This window comes from Arachis ipaensis, chromosome B04 (assembly GCF_000816755.2).
Source record: "Arachis ipaensis cultivar K30076 chromosome B04, Araip1.1, whole genome shotgun sequence".
Lineage (NCBI taxonomy): Eukaryota > Viridiplantae > Streptophyta > Magnoliopsida > Fabales > Fabaceae > Arachis > Arachis ipaensis.
The window spans coordinates 83,692,185-83,709,521 of NC_029788.2; the positions used below are offsets into that span (position 1 = coordinate 83,692,185).

General features: G+C 35.3%; 1 protein-coding gene across 1 annotated transcript; it reads left to right on the forward strand.

Moving 5' to 3' along the window:
- Window positions 4,292–5,408, forward strand: LOC107639431. Its single transcript, XM_016342927.2, has 2 exons — window positions 4,292–4,773; window positions 4,848–5,408. Exons 1-2 carry the CDS (start codon window positions 4,301–4,303, stop codon window positions 4,891–4,893), a joined length of 519 nt encoding a protein of 172 aa, XP_016198413.2. The 5' UTR covers window positions 4,292–4,300; the 3' UTR covers window positions 4,894–5,408.

Below are 17,337 nucleotides of genomic sequence, written 5' to 3' on the forward strand. Positions count from 1 at the left end.
TGTTCCTATGCATTTTCGGGCCTCCACGCAGTCGTCATTTTTCGGCTGTGAAGTCTCTCATCTGCGGTTGTGCAACCCTTCGTTCAGCCATATCCATCAAGTATGAAAGCTTCAGCTTTCTCTCCCTTCTGCTGCTGATTTTTTCAAAACATGTGAAAACTAAGGTAATTTCTTTTTCTTCTTCTTTATTGTTTTAATTTTTCATTTATTGATTTAGTTGGTCTTTGTTTTAATTGGTGAGTTACTGTTTCAATTCATCTTGTTCTAGCCATTGTGGTTTTCTGTCAGTGAAGATAGTTGGTTTTTGAGTTGCCTTTTTTTGTTGCTTGGTGTTAATTGTGTTAAAATTTTATTACAAATTTAATTCTTTTTTAAAAAAATAATTTTCAAATTTAAAAATAGAAATACAAAAATTTAAAAAAGTTATAGAATATATAATTAAAAAAAGCGCTAAAAGCAAAAAATAACAACCGCGCGCACTTTTAATTTGCAGTTTGTAATACTTGAAATCAAAAATTAAAAACCCCACTATCCCCACTATCTCCCTTTCTGCCATTTAGCCATCGTAGAACAAGTAAAACAAGGATTTCTGGTGGTGGAAAAGGAAGGACTGTTGGTGCCGTTTGTTTAAGGAAGGAGGTCCGTTGAAGGAGGTCCAGCCCATAACACCGCTGAAGGAGGTCTGATCCACGACGTCGCTGTAGCAGGTCCGCTATTCCTTTCTATCTAGTTGCAGGTTATCTTAATCTCTTCTCATGCTTGTTCTTATCATTAATTTAATATGAAAGATGATACTACTTGCATTCAAAGTTTTATTGGATTATGGCATCTTCATTGAATTAGATTATGCTATTGCTGTGAATTTTATTGTTCATGGAGGCCCTGTATCTTGAGATTGAAAAATATTTTTAAACCTTTAAAATCACATCTTCCCAAACTCAAATCATTTTTTCTCAAATCCTTTAAAGGTATAGTTATATTCCATAATTAAATACTCTTGATTAAATAAAATAAATAGAGATATTATTTTATTTTTGCGCTGTTATTTTTGGTAATGACTTTTTTTACACAGTTTATTATAAGTTCATCCAATTTTAGTGTATCCATCAATTATTGCTTTCATTAATTCTATATATACGTGTACCTATGATATTTTAGGAAGTGTTTTAATTCAACGCAAGTAAAAGTGAGGGACCCAAAATTAGTAATCATGCATGGTTCTTTTTCTTGGTCTAGTTACTTGGAGGTTTCTTTGTCCATAATTAAAAAATTTGGTTGGCATGCGCTAGTGAATTACCATTGAGAAATGAAAATAGAAGTGGAATAGAATAGCTAGATGCTTAGATTCACTTACTAAAAGCGCTAAGATAGAGATTTTTGTTGCCTCCAACTCTTCCAATCCGAGTTTGCCATCTATTATGTTTGAAGATGCCTGAATTCATATTTTAAAATAGAATAATGAACTCTCTAATAACACATTGATATTTGGATAAGAGAAAGCCTTAACACAGTTTGGGACAGGCAAAAAAGAATAACATTAATTCTTTATATTTTAATACTTCACATATCAATTAAGTTTCCTGCATATTCAAATTTTAATTATGCCAATTATTAATAATTACATTATACACTATTGTATAGACATCTTTTAGGTTCTAATAATTAAATGTACCTTGTTAATCTACGATAGATGGATGCAGCATGTGAAAATCTACTACTCTTCCTACATTCATATTGAGTGTTTTATTTATTTTTTTGCTCCTTGAACCAGGGGCTCGCAGTGCTATATCATGTTAATAGACAAAATTTGATGACTATTTCTTCTTCTAGTTTGTGGTAATATCATTATAGATTAGTTGTTTACGGTAAATCCTTTTCTCGGTGCAATCTTTTCATTATGTTGTATGGAATATCTTTTAAATTAATTTTACTAGAATATGGTAATTCAACTTTTGTGATCTAAACTGTTGAATAATGTTTTATTATTCTTTTTTATTGGTAACTATCGCTTCTAAATATATTAACTGCTTGTATTTTAAATATTTTAATAACACTTTCTTTTTAATTTATTTCTTATTTGATAGATAATCATGGCGCCAAAAAGTAGAGGTGGACGAATAGTACGAAACACTCGTCTCGATCAATCTCAGCTTTCCTCACGTAGGTCAGGTATACATTCGCCGTTTAATTTATTTTACCATTAACAACTCTTGATTTAGGAAATATGATGTATGCTTATTTTATTGAGTTTAGGTGAGCAAACTGTTGACATTGATTCTTCTCAACCACCAATACATGTGTTAGGTATGTAGTTGTACTATACGTTCGAGTTGTATGTCTTTATTGTGATTTAATTAATCCTGGTGAGGAAGTGGTTTTATTTTATCTATTTTTTTGGCTGTTTTTTGTTTAGGTCAACAGAACTCTAATAATGATGAACCTCATCTTACACATTTGAATGTGGGATCAGCATCAAACCAATCCCCACAAGTTTTATCACAATCATCACCTCAATTAGATGGTATGATTTACTTCAGATAAATGTTTATGTATTCACAAATAACTACACATCTAATTGAAAATTCTCTTATTCATTGTAGGTGTGAATTCGTCTGATGCATCTGCTTTAGATGCAGAAGATAATGAGCTAACTAATGTTGGACAATCAAGTGTGCATGCTGAAACTAGGAGTAACGGAAAGCTGGTAATAGCTGTAGAGAAAGGCGATAAACCGTAAGTAGTTATACTACTATGTTGACCTTCCTATATCATCATACTTTCTACTTAAAATGAAAAAGAAGAGTATCACTAGGTGCATGATCTTTAATTTACTAGTTTATTACTAGATTTATTAAAATTGACCTAATTTGTACCTAGTTTTTTTCATGCAATCACAAATTATCACAAAGGTGTGTTTGCTGTTAGAGTCTTATATATGTCTCATTTATGTTATATTATTTATTAATTATTATTATATTTATTTTTATGAAATAAATAAAAAATAAATATAAATATGTGGACATTCTTCCTCTTTGCAAAACATTGATATTAATCTAAGCTTAAGTTCACGACACAGGGAATCCATTTCACTAAAGTCCAAAACATATGGCCATTTTATATCACTATGGAGAAATCTATTAGTAAATAATTTCAAAGAAATAAAGCATCTCTTTTATTTTATATCCTCTGATCCAGTATTATCACTTCTGCTCAATTAAGAAAAATAAATATAAATATGTGCATATTTCTTGTATTCCTTTCATCTGAAATTTGTCAAAACAGCAAACATAAATATGGATAACAGCAGCTCCATGAAAATGGTATGTAACCAGCAGTTAATACATGCCTCTTGAGTAAAATAAATATTTGTTCTGATTATTACTTGTTTTTTTTCTGATCTGCCTCTTCATTTCCTGTGGCTTTTACAGTTTGAGCTAAAATATATTTGTCTTTAATGCAAAAGACACTAACCTCCCGAGGTTTGGTGAATTTGTGATAACTTCTCTCTATTTGTCCAAGTGACATTCATCTCTCTTTAAATGGTGCATTAGGAGTGTTTACAGTTTACCATTATATTTTAGAAAATATAAGAGTACAACATTATTATTACCTGAATTTCATTTAATCAATGCATGATTTTAGAGAAATGGGATCAGGTTTATATTTTATCACACCTCAAAAGGGGTGAGTCATGTGTGTAATTTGCCTTTGGTTTTATGATGATACTTTTATAGTGTATTTTATAAACTTGATTTTTATTTGAAAAACTGTTTGTTGGGATTGCTTGCATGAAGATAACAATGGTTGCTGCTTTAGTCTTGCACTATTGGGAGCTTTATATTCTTTTAATCTATTTTATTTTCATGAATTATTTTAAAGTTATGAGTAGTATAGCTAAGCCTAGAATTTTTTGTTGTTTTAATGATCTATGTTATTGTGTGTTAAACTGTTTTTGATAGTTGTGTATTTTTTAATGTAGGAAGAGATTTACAGATCATACGGTAACTCGTGACATCACGAAAGATTTATTAAGTAGGATGCCTTCTCCAGCGCCAAGATGGCAGGATTATTGTCCAAACATGAAGGACGAATTGTTTAAAGGTTTTCTGGTTAGTAATTATAATGTTGTTTCACTGTGATTTTTTACAAATAATTGGATTGAGTATTTGCTAATTCTTTCACTCTTTAAATTTAGGAAAAACATGAATTTTCATCGAATTATGATAAGGCTATGGCAAGAACTGTTTGGAATAAGACAATGCATGACCGCTATCCTGATGAAACCTTAGTTCAGATAATCATGGCGCCCAATAGAAGTTGGATGTCACGAAGGCAAGATTGCACTGGTTATCTAAGCGAGAAATTTAAGAAAGGTGTTGTGGAATTCATAGATTTTGTAGAAAGAAATCCGACAGACATTGATAGTTTAGGTCACATTCTTTGTCCATGCACAAAATGTAAGAACAGGCTTAAGGATAAAATATTCTGGGTCGAAAAGCATTTATGTGATCGTGGGTTTATGGAGGGTTATATAAACTGGACTGCTCATGGTAAGGAAAGATGGGTTGAACAGGACGCAACAAATGTTACCCAAGAACATGAAGAGGAGAATACAAATCCATATGTAGACATGGTTATTGATGCTGTAGGTGATAACTTAAACGTAGTGGAAGGTTTAGAAGAGGATCCGAATCCATCCGCGTTGAAGTATATGATGATGTTCATAAGAAAAAAAGTGGAGAATATGTTTCTGAAGTATCCAAGGAAATTATTGTAAGTGTCTTTAATTTTGTAGCATAATTTAGTTTTAGTTTTCTTAATAATATGTCCTTATTTTTCTGCTGTAGGACTCATATGGAGAGGCAATATCACAAAAATATGGAGAAGATTTAATAGATCAACCTGAAGTTGATCCTGACGTGTGGATAGAAGTTGCAGGAACCAACAAGAAAGGACGAGTTCATGGGTTAGGCCGCAGTCTGGATATTGGTATTCATGATCATAGAGATGTGCCATTACCTGAAGATACAGGTGTTTCTACAGTCAAGTCAGTCTCACAAACAGACATCACTGAGGCTATTAAAGAAGCATTGCCTAGTGCTATAAATGCAGTGTTGCCTAGTGTTGTGAATGAAGCTATACAGAATAATTTACTGTCTCTCCTTTCTAAGATTCCAGGATTCCCCCAAGAGAAGAACCATTAGAGTGATTTTGTTGGGAATAATATTTGGTTAGGTGGCTTATGTTAATGCATTTTGTTAGGCTTAACTTATTATCGTAGTTTATTTCTTTGATAGATAATTGATTAGGCAATTTGTTTCATTTTCAGTTTTTATAGAAGTTGGCTTACTTTTATTGGTAGTTTACTTGGTTGATAAATAATTATTTGGATTGGTTTTTATAGTTATTGATATTGTTAGATTTAGCTTGTTTTGGTATTTTATTTGTGAAGTATTTATGTTGGAGATGTTGCATTAGACTTTTATTTTAATAAATATGTTGGGTTTGATTTTTTTTTAAACATGTATAATTTTTATGAACTAATTTTATATTTATGCATAATCTTTCATTTCAATCAATAAAATAAAAAAAATAATATGATGTTTATTTTAGTATAACGAAAAAATTGGAATTCTAACTGATATTCTAGTAAAATTAGCGACATACTCGCTGTTGATGATGGTGACAAATTAAAGACTCTATTGCGACTGAAACAATTGTGAGATACCTATCGATTTGTTACTATTTTAAAAGGAATTTGCGATGACATTTTGCGATAATATTGCAACTAATTGACTACATATTATTTCTTAGCAAATTAGCGACTATTTCATAACTCTACTTTATCATTTTCGAATAGCTTTGGTTTAGCGACAAAATTCCTACAAATTTGATTAAGGATTTTTAAAGGTTAGCTATAGATTTGCTACACAATGTGACAGATTTGCGACCATATTAGCGGATAACTTGCGACGAGTTAGGTTCGAAAAAATTCCTCGCTAATTAGCGTCAACCAACCATTTCATTTTGTCTACGCAGTTAGCTTGCATTTAGCGATGAGTCTGCTGCAGTAGAGTTTATCGCTAATTAGTGACTACCTTTTAGTCCATTTCTTCTACGGAATTAGCTTTTACTTTAGTGATTGATTTGCGACTATTTATTCGGTAGCTAAAAAACTTTCCGATGAATTAGCGACTGTTGTGTTTGCGTCACTGATCTGCGACTTGTAATCAGCGAGGAAAGCATTAGTAGCTAAGCGGTAGCTAATCTGTCACAAATTATATTTTGCGTCGGATTAGCGACGATTTTTCGACTCTTTTTGTGGTAGCTAATCGGCCATATTCTTGACAGCTTTACGGTTCCTTCATTTCTTCATGAGTTCTCCCACTTTGCATGCTTTTCTCCTCACTTCTTCCATCCAATACTTGCCCTATGAACCTGAAATCACTCAACAAATACATCAAGACATCGAATGGAATTAAAGTGAATTAAAATTACCAACTTTAGGGCCTAAAAAGCATGTTTTCACATTTAAGCACAAATCAAGAGAGAATTGCAAAACCATGCTATTTCATTGAATAAATGTGAGAAAAGGTGATAAAATCTCCCAAATTAAACACAAGATAAACCACAAAATCGGGGTTTATCAAATCTCCCCACACTTAAACTAAACATGTCCTCATGCTAAAATCAAGAAAGAAGCAAAGGGACATCAACATTTATTCAATGCAAACTAACTACATGCAACCTATCTATATGCAATCTATCTATACGAATGCATCCACTTAGTCAAAATAAATCAATTCCCAAGAATACACATACAGACACAAGGCCTAAGGCAATAGCAATCACTCACCCCACAATTGAATTGAATTATTAAAAAGATTTTACAAACTTGCAAGAAAAGAGATGATCATGGGTGGAAACATGTAATTGAGCAATTGAACCCTCACCGGATGTGTATCCGCTCTAGGCACTCAAGTGTATGGGGTTGATTCACTCAATTCTCCCCTAATCATGCTTTCCAAGATTTGTTTTTCATCTAACAATCAACAATTATTTCATGCATGCATACAAATATCATGAGGACTTTCCCATAGGTTGTAATGGGGCTAGGGTCAAGGTAGGATGCATATGGTCAAGTGAGCTTGAAATTTGAATCTTTGATTAACTTAAACTTCCCACCTAACCTATGACAACCTATACAATTCTAAACAAACGTAACTACCCATTCTTCACTTTTCTACACACTCATGCATTCTCTTCTTGATCACAACTCATATGCATTGACTTTTATTGAACCTTGCTTTGGGGCATTTTGTCCCCTTTTTATTGCAATTCTTTTTCTATATTTTTTTCTTATATATATATTTTCTCATTTTTTTTTCATTATACTTTTTTTTCTTCTCAACTAAAATATATACAAGAACATCAATGCATATGGTTTACACATGATTAATACATGAGTATGTACCCAATTCCCAAGATTCTCAACACAAATATAAAAACACACTTTTATCTCTACCCAATGTTCCCAACTCTCCCAAAATCAAATGATAAACACTCTCACTAGCTTAAGCTAGTCAAAGATCCAAATTAAGGGATATCTATTGTTTTTCACTTAGGCTTGTAATGTGCTACAATTAAGAACAAATGGGTTAAGCATAGGCTCAAGATTGGCTAACAATAGAAGATAAAAGGTAGGCTATATGGTTAAGTGAGCTATTTGAACAATGGCCTCAATCATGTAAATGCATGTATACACAAAATAATGGACATATAGAATTAAACAAATCAAAGATTACAATCATAGGAAGAGAATAATACACACAAGAATGAAAATAAGTGGTTATATATGATGTAACCACACAATTAGGCTCAAATCTCACATGCTTGTATTCTTAGCTCAAGAATCATGTTCCACAAAGTATATAATTCAAGCAAGTTCTAAATTTTTTTTTCAATTAGGGTGCCCTATAGATAAAATCTTTGGAAAATATCATGATTTTGACTAAGCTTAATATATACATATGCAATGCAACCAAAAATCCTAAAAGACCTAAAAATGAAATGAAAAAGTGTTGGGATTAGAAACTTGTCACCCAAAAATGCCGAGCAGTCGGACAACCTCCCCACACTTAAAAGTTTGCACCGTCCTCGGTGCATCCAAAGATGAATAAGGGGGTTCGGCGACTTTCCTGGTTGCTACCTTCAGTTGGTAGGTCAACCGATGCTGCGTGTTCTTCTCCCACTTCCGTTTTTGCTTATGATGATTCATCCTGAACATAGGAAACAGGAGATAATAAGACAAGTAAATGCACAAGCAAGGAAGCATGGATTGTTGGAATGAGGTAAATTACTAGAATTGAGTGAGTGAATTAGTGTGACATTAATGAAAAATAAGTATGTGGGTTCTAAAATTACGCGCGGTTTAGAATACACACACACAGAGTGGAAAAGAAAAGAGAAGAAGGAACGAAATGGAAAGAGGAGAAGAAAAGAAGATGAGTGAAACAGGGCAATCCACGCGTGTGCGTCATGTACGCATAAGCGTGGATTGACGAAATGGAAGCGATGCATACGCGTGCAGTGCGCATACGCGTGCATGGCGAAGCAGAGAGTCGGCGCGGACACGCAAGGTACGCGTTCGCGTGCCTTTGGGCACAAAGTTGGCACACTTCAAGCACAACTCTCGGGTGAATGTATGGGAAGTGGAAAAATTCAATCCACGCGTTCGCGTACATGGCGCGTCCGCGTGGATGGCCGAAATTGCTTGATTCACGCGTACGCGTGGAGTGCGCGTGCGTGTGGGTGGTGCTCTGTTTTTTAAAATTTTTCTATGTTTTTGCACCAAACCAAGCATTCCAAACCTCCAAACGACTACCAAAACATCATAAAACCTTATTTAACCTACTAGACTACCAATTAAACTCAACTAATCAAACAAAACATGAAATTAAACTTATTTTACCAATATGTACAAAAGGAAAAAAGGAAAGAGTTTACCATGGTGGGGTGTCTCCCACCTAGCACTTTTGTTTATTGTCCTTAAGTTGGACTTATGGGGAGCTCTTCATCAAGGTGGCTTGTGCTTGAATCCATCCTTGAACATCCACCAATGCTTGGACTTCCATTGTGCTTCATCATTCAAAGTTAATAACTCTAAGCTTTGATGGAGTTCTTCACAAACCATAGGCTCCCAAAGTTGATCTTCCTTGTGCAATCCGGGATCCCACACTTTGTTTTCACACCCGTCCTTGAGTTGATCATGGTGGTTTCCTCTGGGTGGCAAGAGAGATGAATTCTCATGGAAGTACCAAACTATCCTCCTAGACCCATCCAATTGAGCACTAGTCCAACCTTTACTCCTTGAAGCTTCAACCATAATGAGCCTTGATTTGCAATGCCAACCACGAAACATCTTTCTTTTACGCTTCATCCCACAAAGCATCCTAAGTTGACCATCCGTTTCAAGCAAACCATATTCAAGTGGGATAACAAAGATAATAGAAATGAGTTTCATCCACTCAAATGAAGGTGTAGATGGCAACCTAGGTAAAGGTGATTCCAAGGGTCTTGACAAAGCGTATTCAATTCCCATCCTCCTTTTTCTAAGGACTTCCACCTCTCCACAAGATCTCTTAATTTCAATCCTTTGTTCAACAATTTTATCTAAACATTTTCCCTTACTCAAATCACAAATGGGAGGACGAGAGAGATTTACCTCCACATTGCTTTCAAATCCAATGGGGGAAAGTTCTTCATGTTCAAAGGATTCTTCACCACTAAGAACTGGTGCTTGATCTTCCTCACCAAGGGAACTCAATTCTTGCTCTATCCCATCCGATTCTTCATAAGGGATATGCCTTGGAAGGTGTGCACTTTCCTCCCTAGCATCAATTTCAATCATTTTGAAGAGGTTTTCTTCAATCCTAGACTCCCAAGGTGGTTCCGCATCTCCTAAGTCTTCAACCACTTCTTCCTCTTATTCAATAATCTCTACCTCCTCCTCTTGTTGCATTACTTGCTTTAACTCTTCTTCTTCACCTTGGAGCTTCAAGTTCACTCCCTCACCAAGCTCCTTGGTTGCTTCTCCACATTCCACAATGGAAGTGCCTTGATCGCATAGGCTTAGGCGGGATGAAACTATGTTGCCAATGGCTTCTACCATGATGGCCATTTTTGCTCTTAACTCCTCAAAATTTTTTTCATCCTCCTCGTGTTGCCTTAAGATATGAGATTCAAGATCCCTTAATTCTAGCATAGAGGCTTCATCGGGGGGTGATGGTGGAAGAGAGGGTTCATTATTTGAGGGAAAGGTATTATAGTCGGAAGGTGGTTCTTTTAGGTAGAGTTGTGGTTGAAAGTTTTCATGTATTGGAGGTGGTTCATCTTGGTAATAATATGGAGGGGTGGCTCTTGAAAATGTTGATGTTGGAGTAGTGGTGGCTCTATGTGTGGTTCATATGGCTCATATGATTGTTGGTAGGATGGATATGGATTAGAGTCATATGGAAATGGTTGGTAAGAAGGGGCTTGTGAGTATGGTTGAGGGTTATATTGAGGATATGGCTCATAGGTGTATGTAGATTGCCTAATTACTCTTTCCAAGCCAAGAATGCTCAAAATCTACTCTAAGGCCCAACCAAGCATTTTTTCAAACACTTGGTGGGTACAAATGGAAAGCATGGTAAATATGTAAGAATAGTAAAATCTACCAACTACAAATTACAAGAAAAGTAAATCAACAACTCAAATCAACAATTAAAGGAACATCAAACATTGAATTGCATTAAAGAAAAGATCCAAATCCAACATGGGTTCATGAATATAAAAGGAGCATAAAAGTAAAATTAACACTATAAATAATGAGAATGAAGGAGTAGAAGTAAGAAATCATAAAAGAAACAAGATGAAAACATGTAATTAAACCTAGATCTAAGATGGATTAACCTAACCTAACTCTAGAGAGAAGAGGGAGCTTCTCTCTCTAGAAAACTAACTAAAGGCTCATGTTGACTAAACTAATTGCTCCCCCCTTGCCCAAGCTTGAATTCTGCATGGAATAGCATTAGAAATGAGTTGGTTTGGGCCCAAAGTGCTTCAGAAATCGCTGGGGGCGATTTCACCTTAGTGGGCCACGGCAGAATCAGCGCGCACGCGTACATGGCGCGTGCGCGCCCCTGAGCGCGAAGTAACATATGGAAAATTTTATATCATTTCGAAGCCCCAGATGTTAGCTTTCCAACGCAACTAAAACCGCCTCATTTGGACCTCTGTAGCTCAAGTTATGGTCGATTGAGTGCGAAGAGGTCGAACTTGACAGCTTTACGGTTCCTTCATTTCTTCATGAGTTCTCCCACTTTGCATGCTTTTCTCCTCACTTCTTCCATCCAATACTTGCCCTATGAACCTGAAATCACTCAACAAATACATCAAGGCATCGAATGGAATTAAAGTGAATTAAAATTACCAACTTTAGGGCCTAAAAAGAATGTTTTCACATTTAAGCACAAATCAAGGGAGAATTGCAAAACCATGCTATTTCATTGAATAAATGTGAGAAAAGGTGATAAAATCCCCCAAATTAAGCACAAGATAAACCACAAAATCGGGGTTTATCACTAATCCACGACTTCGTTGGGGACTTCTTGAGACATCAGTTCAGCCAACTTCCGGGGAGATTAAGGTCTCTATGGTAGAGGCTAGAATCCATAGATACAGCATTTTCTGATCCGAAAGATCTGACCTTGTCTGTGATATTTTGAGTAGGATCATAAAGGAGAATGGACTGTACGCGCTTCACCCTCAAGTAGAGATGGATCCACACTAAACCTGGGGTTCAGATCCGGAGGAGTATTGGCAGTTGCTCAAACCAGTACTGTCAATCACATACAGTCTGCCATTGAAGAAATCACTCATAAGCAAGGAGAGCAGTAGTACCAGAGTAAATTCAGAAAGACAAAGCAACTCCAACTTTCAACTCTATTCCTATCCTTATTCCTTCTTAACATCTAAATATTTGATATAACAAGTACTTATACAAAGTTCCACCCAATGACCTTTTGATTCCGCCTGACCAAGACCTGCAAGATAACCATAGCTTGCTTCAAGCCACAATCCTTGTGGGATCGATCCTGACTCGCTCAGGTATCACTTGGATGACCCAGTATACTTGCTGGTACTACAACTGTACGGAAGTGTGGGGTTTGCTTACACGCTACCGGTCATCTTTCTTAGGGAGAAGTATTGATTTAAAAACTTGTCCACTAATTGTTTCCAAGTTTTTAAACTAGCTTTAGGCTAGTTATCCAACCACTTTTTTGCTTGGTCCTTTACAGCAAAAGGAAAAAGCAATAATCTGTAGACATCTTGGTCTACTCCCTTACTGTGTACTGTGTCAGCAATCTTTAAGAAGTCTGCCAGGAATTTTGTAGGTTCTTCCTGAAAAAGCCCAGAATACTGACAGTTTTGTTGCACTAAATTAATAAGCTGAGGGTTGAGTTCAAAGCTACTAGCTCTGACGTGAGGTATGCTGATGCTTCTTCCATAGAAGTCAGTAGTGGAATTTGTATAAGATCCCAGAGTTCTTCTGAACTCTACATTCCTACTTGGGTTCATGATTAAGAAAGAAGAATGAGGATAGAAGGGGTAGAAGAAGAGAGAGAAGTAGAAGAATTGAGTAAGAATTAAAATATTTTTGTTTTTATTTTATTTGTTTAATTAAACCGAATTTAAAATTAATTAATTAAAAAGAAATAAAAGTTCGAAAAAGAAGAAAGAGAAGTAGAAGAGTTAGTTAGGAAGTTTTAAAAAAAAAGAGAGAGAAGATAAGTAATTAATTAAGAAAAGATTTGATTTTAAAACAAAAATTTTGAAATTAAAAATTTTAAATTTTGAAAGTTAAAATTTGAATTTTGAAATTTGAAATTTGAATTTTAAAATTTGAAATTTTGAAGTTTTAAATTTTGAATTTTTTTTAAAAAGTCAACAAGATAAGATAAAGATTTGAAAAAGATAAGATTTGAAATTTTATTTTTGAAAAAGATTTGATTTTGAAATTTGAAATTTGAAAATTCAGTTTTAAAAATTGAACAAATTAAACAAAGAAAAGAAAAATATTTTTTTGAAAAATATTTTAATGATTTTTCGAAAATTTGAAGAAGAAAATAAAAATTAAAAGACTAAAAAAAATAAAAATTACCTGATCTAGGGAGCAAGACAATCCTTCAGTTTGTCCAAACTCAACAATCTCTGGCAACGGTGCCAAAAACTTGGTGCATACGATCCCCACACTTTCGTACAGTAGTACCAGCAAGTGCACTGAGTCGTCCAAGTAATTCCTGAGCGAGTCAGGGTCGATCCTACGGAGATTGTTGTTTGAAACAAGCTATGGTTATCTTGCAGGTCTTAGTCAGGCAGATCAGAAGGTTTGGTTGTTGGATACGGGATTGTATTAGGACTTTGGAATCAGTAATAGGGATATGGTTAAAAATTGGAGTTGCTTTGTCTTTCTGAATTAACTCTGGTACTACTGTCTTCTTTTCTTGTGAATGATCTTCTTCTATGGTAGGCTGTATGTGATCAAAGTCATTGCCCGTGGTCATTCAATCTAACGGAGGGTGAAGCTCTAGCAATTCATTCTCTTGGCGATCCTACTCAAAACGCCACAGACAAGGTCGAATTTTCCGCATCAGAGAGTGCTGCTTCTATGGATTCTAGCATATACCACGGAGACCCTAATCTCCATGGAAATCGGCTGAACTGGTGTCTCGAGAAGTTCCCAACGAACTCATGGATTAGCCTTTTTGAACTTAACCCTCTAATCGGAATTAAGTGACCACGGGAGTGGTGGTTAATGATGGTTAGAGGAAACAAAATCACTAAGGGATTAGGGTTTAGTTATTTACAATTTGCCATAGAATGAATCATGCATTGTTAAAATAGTTGGTAAGAACTTTTAATCCAAAAAAGTAAACTTCTCCGAAGCCTTAACTATTTTCTCATACTGTTTTTACACCAAACCTTTATTTGTTTATTTACTTGCTTATTTACCGTTTTATGTGAATTGACTCACCAAACCCCTTTTTGATTTGCCTAACTAAATCCAACTGGATATCCATTGTTGCTCAGTCCAACAATCCTCATGGGATCGACCCCCATTCACCTGAGGTATTACTTGGATGACCCAATGCACTTGCCAGTTAAGCTGTGCAAAATCTCAATTCACGCACTAACATGCAGGGGGTGAAAGGAAAACTTCAGCATCGGATGGACAGGCATGTTGAGGTATCCTAGTATCTAGCTTAGTTAAGACAATTACAATCCTTGATAGCTCAAGATCAATCTATAAAGAAACAACAAAACTTTCTATTGAAGCTGTGATTTATATATTTCACTTTTTTGTGCTCCAAATCCTAGCAGATTAGCTAGAGAAGTGTTCTTTATATCCTCAAAAATGTTCACCCCAATATAATCTGATTTTTTTTTCTTGGTCTCTTTATATTACTTCTTTTTACAATCTATAGATATGGCATGAAAGATTGAAAGCATTCAGCTATGACACCAACTTCAACTACCAGATACTCAACAAATTTATGGAAATTAATCAAGAGAAGAAAGCGCAAGGACAAAGAGAGGCACATACATGCATCACAACATGCCTTGTAGTAGCATTGCTCCAGTCACTACAATCTTCAAGGCAAACTATAATAAAATCCTTATGCTTCATTTCGGCTCGCACCAAAGACTCCATGATAAACCACTATTTTATGGTTTATCTTGTGCTCATTTGAGTGATTTTTATCAACTCTTTACTCACTTATTCATATGAATTGCATGATTTTACAATTCCTTCCCAATTTTATTCTATAATTGAAAACTTGCTTCCTAAGCCTTTAAATTATGTATTTTTTATTCCCCTTTATACCATTCAATGCCGTGATCTATGTGTTAAGTGTTTTCAGGCTTTATAGGGAAGGAATGGCTTAGAGGATGGAGAAGAAGCTTGCAAAAATAGAAGGAGCACAAGAAACAAAGGAGACAACCAGCGAGGAGCGACGCGCATGCACGGCTCACGCGTGCGCGTGAATTGGAGTTCGCACGGCGACTCGTGTGCGTACCTGACGCGTACGCATGACACGCGAAGATGATCAACGACGCGTACGTGTGACCTATGCATACGCGTTACATGCGCTACCTGCAGAAAACACAGAAAATGCTGGGGGCGATTTTGGGCTGAGTTTGGACCTAGTTTTCGTCCCAGAAATGCAGACTAAAGTCAGGGGACAAGCAGAGACTCAACACAGATTGATACAACATTCATTCACATCAATTTAGGTTTTATATGTAGTTTTATATCCTCTCTCTAGGTTTTAGGATTTCTCTTAGTTTTAGGTTTATTTCTTCTTAATTTCAGGTTCAATGTTCCTTTAATTTAGTTTCTCTTCTACTTTTATTTATTCTAGCATTCTAGTTTATTTATTTTCCCAATTTGGTTTATGAACTCCATGTTAGATTTGATTTCTTTATTTAATGTAATTTGAGGTATTTCATATTTATGATTTTAATTTAGCTTTTTACATTCTTAGCTTGAATTGAATAATTGGAGACACTTGAGTTATCAAACTTCTTTTGTTGATTGATAATTGAAAGTTGTTGATTGACTTGCATTCTACTAACTCTAGTCTTTCCTTGGGAGTTGACTAGGACTTGGAAAATCAAATTAATTTATCCACTTGACCTTCCTTCATAGTTAGAGGATTAACAAAGTGGGAGCAACGAACAATTCTCATCACAATTGATAAGGATAACTAGGATAGGACGTCTAATTCTCATACCTTGCCAAGATTTTTCTTAATTATTAATTTACTTTCTTGCAATTTATTTTTCTTGTTCCTTATTCAAAAACCCCAAAAAGATAATCTTCCATAACCAATAATAAATACACCTCCCTGTAATTCCTTGAGAGACGACCCGAGGTTTAAATACTTCGGTTATCAATTTTATTAGGGATTTGTTACTTGTGACAACCAAATTTTTGTACCAAAGTATTCGTTGTTGGTTTAGAAACTATACTTACAACGTAATTACTTTTGTGAAATTCTAAACTGGCTAAAATCCACTCGTCACTCCACGACACGCACGTGGGCCTGTTGGTCAAGCAGAGCACAAAAAAGTCCACCATGAACAAAAACAAAGACAACGTCCATGGGAAAACTCAAAATGTTACCTACAATGCCCTATTTTTACCCATAAAAATAGTTACCTAATTAGATTAGATTCTCAAAATGTGTTAGTCAAAAACATAATAACAAAAATCTAATAATCACATAAAAATCAAGATTCAAATAGAGAAATTGAAAAATCTAAAATTTGAATCATACAAGGAGAAGGCGAGATATCAGAAAGAAACAAAAAATTACAAGATTAGTTGCATCTGGAATTCAAAGCCGAGATTGTTCATGCACGAGAAGGTGGACTATGTGCTTGTGCTTATTAGATATATTATCCTTATGCTAGCAACAAATGATCGTTATTTGGGGCTTCGGAATATCAAATAAATTAGTTTGAGAAGAAGTTACCGGAGAGACTATTGTTGTTGTTGTTGTTGTTGTTACCGGAGAAGAAGTTACCAGAGGAGGTGGCGGTGAGAAATGAACTATGCGACAAGGAGCAATGGCAAATTTCGATGGCAAGGCGATGATCTGTAACAAAGAAGTGAGCAGAGGAGGCGGCGCGACCAAAGGAGACGACGGTGAGAAAAGAACAGCACAACAATGACAAAGTTAGATCTGGACGGTGATGAGATGATCCACGAACTTAGACAACGCCAACGCCGCCGAGATATCAAAGATGAAGGCGATAGCGCTGAGACCTTAGAAGGCGACAACGAGGAGACCTCAAAAGATGGCACTGCAATCAGAAGATGACGAAGACAACGTTGCAATGAAGAAGACAACAATGGTGTGGGTAACGGATGAGTGGATATTTTATACGCTTTTGGCATCAGTTTCATAAAGTTTTCATTATGTTTTGTTTAAGTTTTATTATGTTTTCATAGATTTTAGTACAAAATTCACATTTTTGAATTCTACTTTGAGTTTGTGTGTTCTATGGTGATTTCAGATATTTTCTGGCTAAATTGAGGAGCTTGAGTAAAAGTCTGATTCAGAAGTAGAGAAAGGACTGCAGATGCTGTCAGGATCTGACCTCTGTGCACTCGAAGGAGCTTTTCTGGAGCTACAGAAGTCCAACTGGAGCATGCTCTCAATGGCTATGGAAAGCTAACATCCAGGGCTTTCCAGAAATATATAATAGTCCATACTTTGCTTTGGA

What these genes read in the sequence shown, in the direction of transcription:
- LOC107639431 (XM_016342927.2), top strand. Translation starts at nt 4,301, where the DNA reads ATGGCGCCCAATAGAAGTTGGATGTCACGAAGGCAAGATTGCACTGGT. An exon ending in AAGTATCCAAGGAAATTATT is followed by an intron (nt 4,774 to 4,847) that starts GTAAGTGTCTTT and finishes TTTCTGCTGTAG; the next exon opens with GACTCATATGGAGAGGCAAT.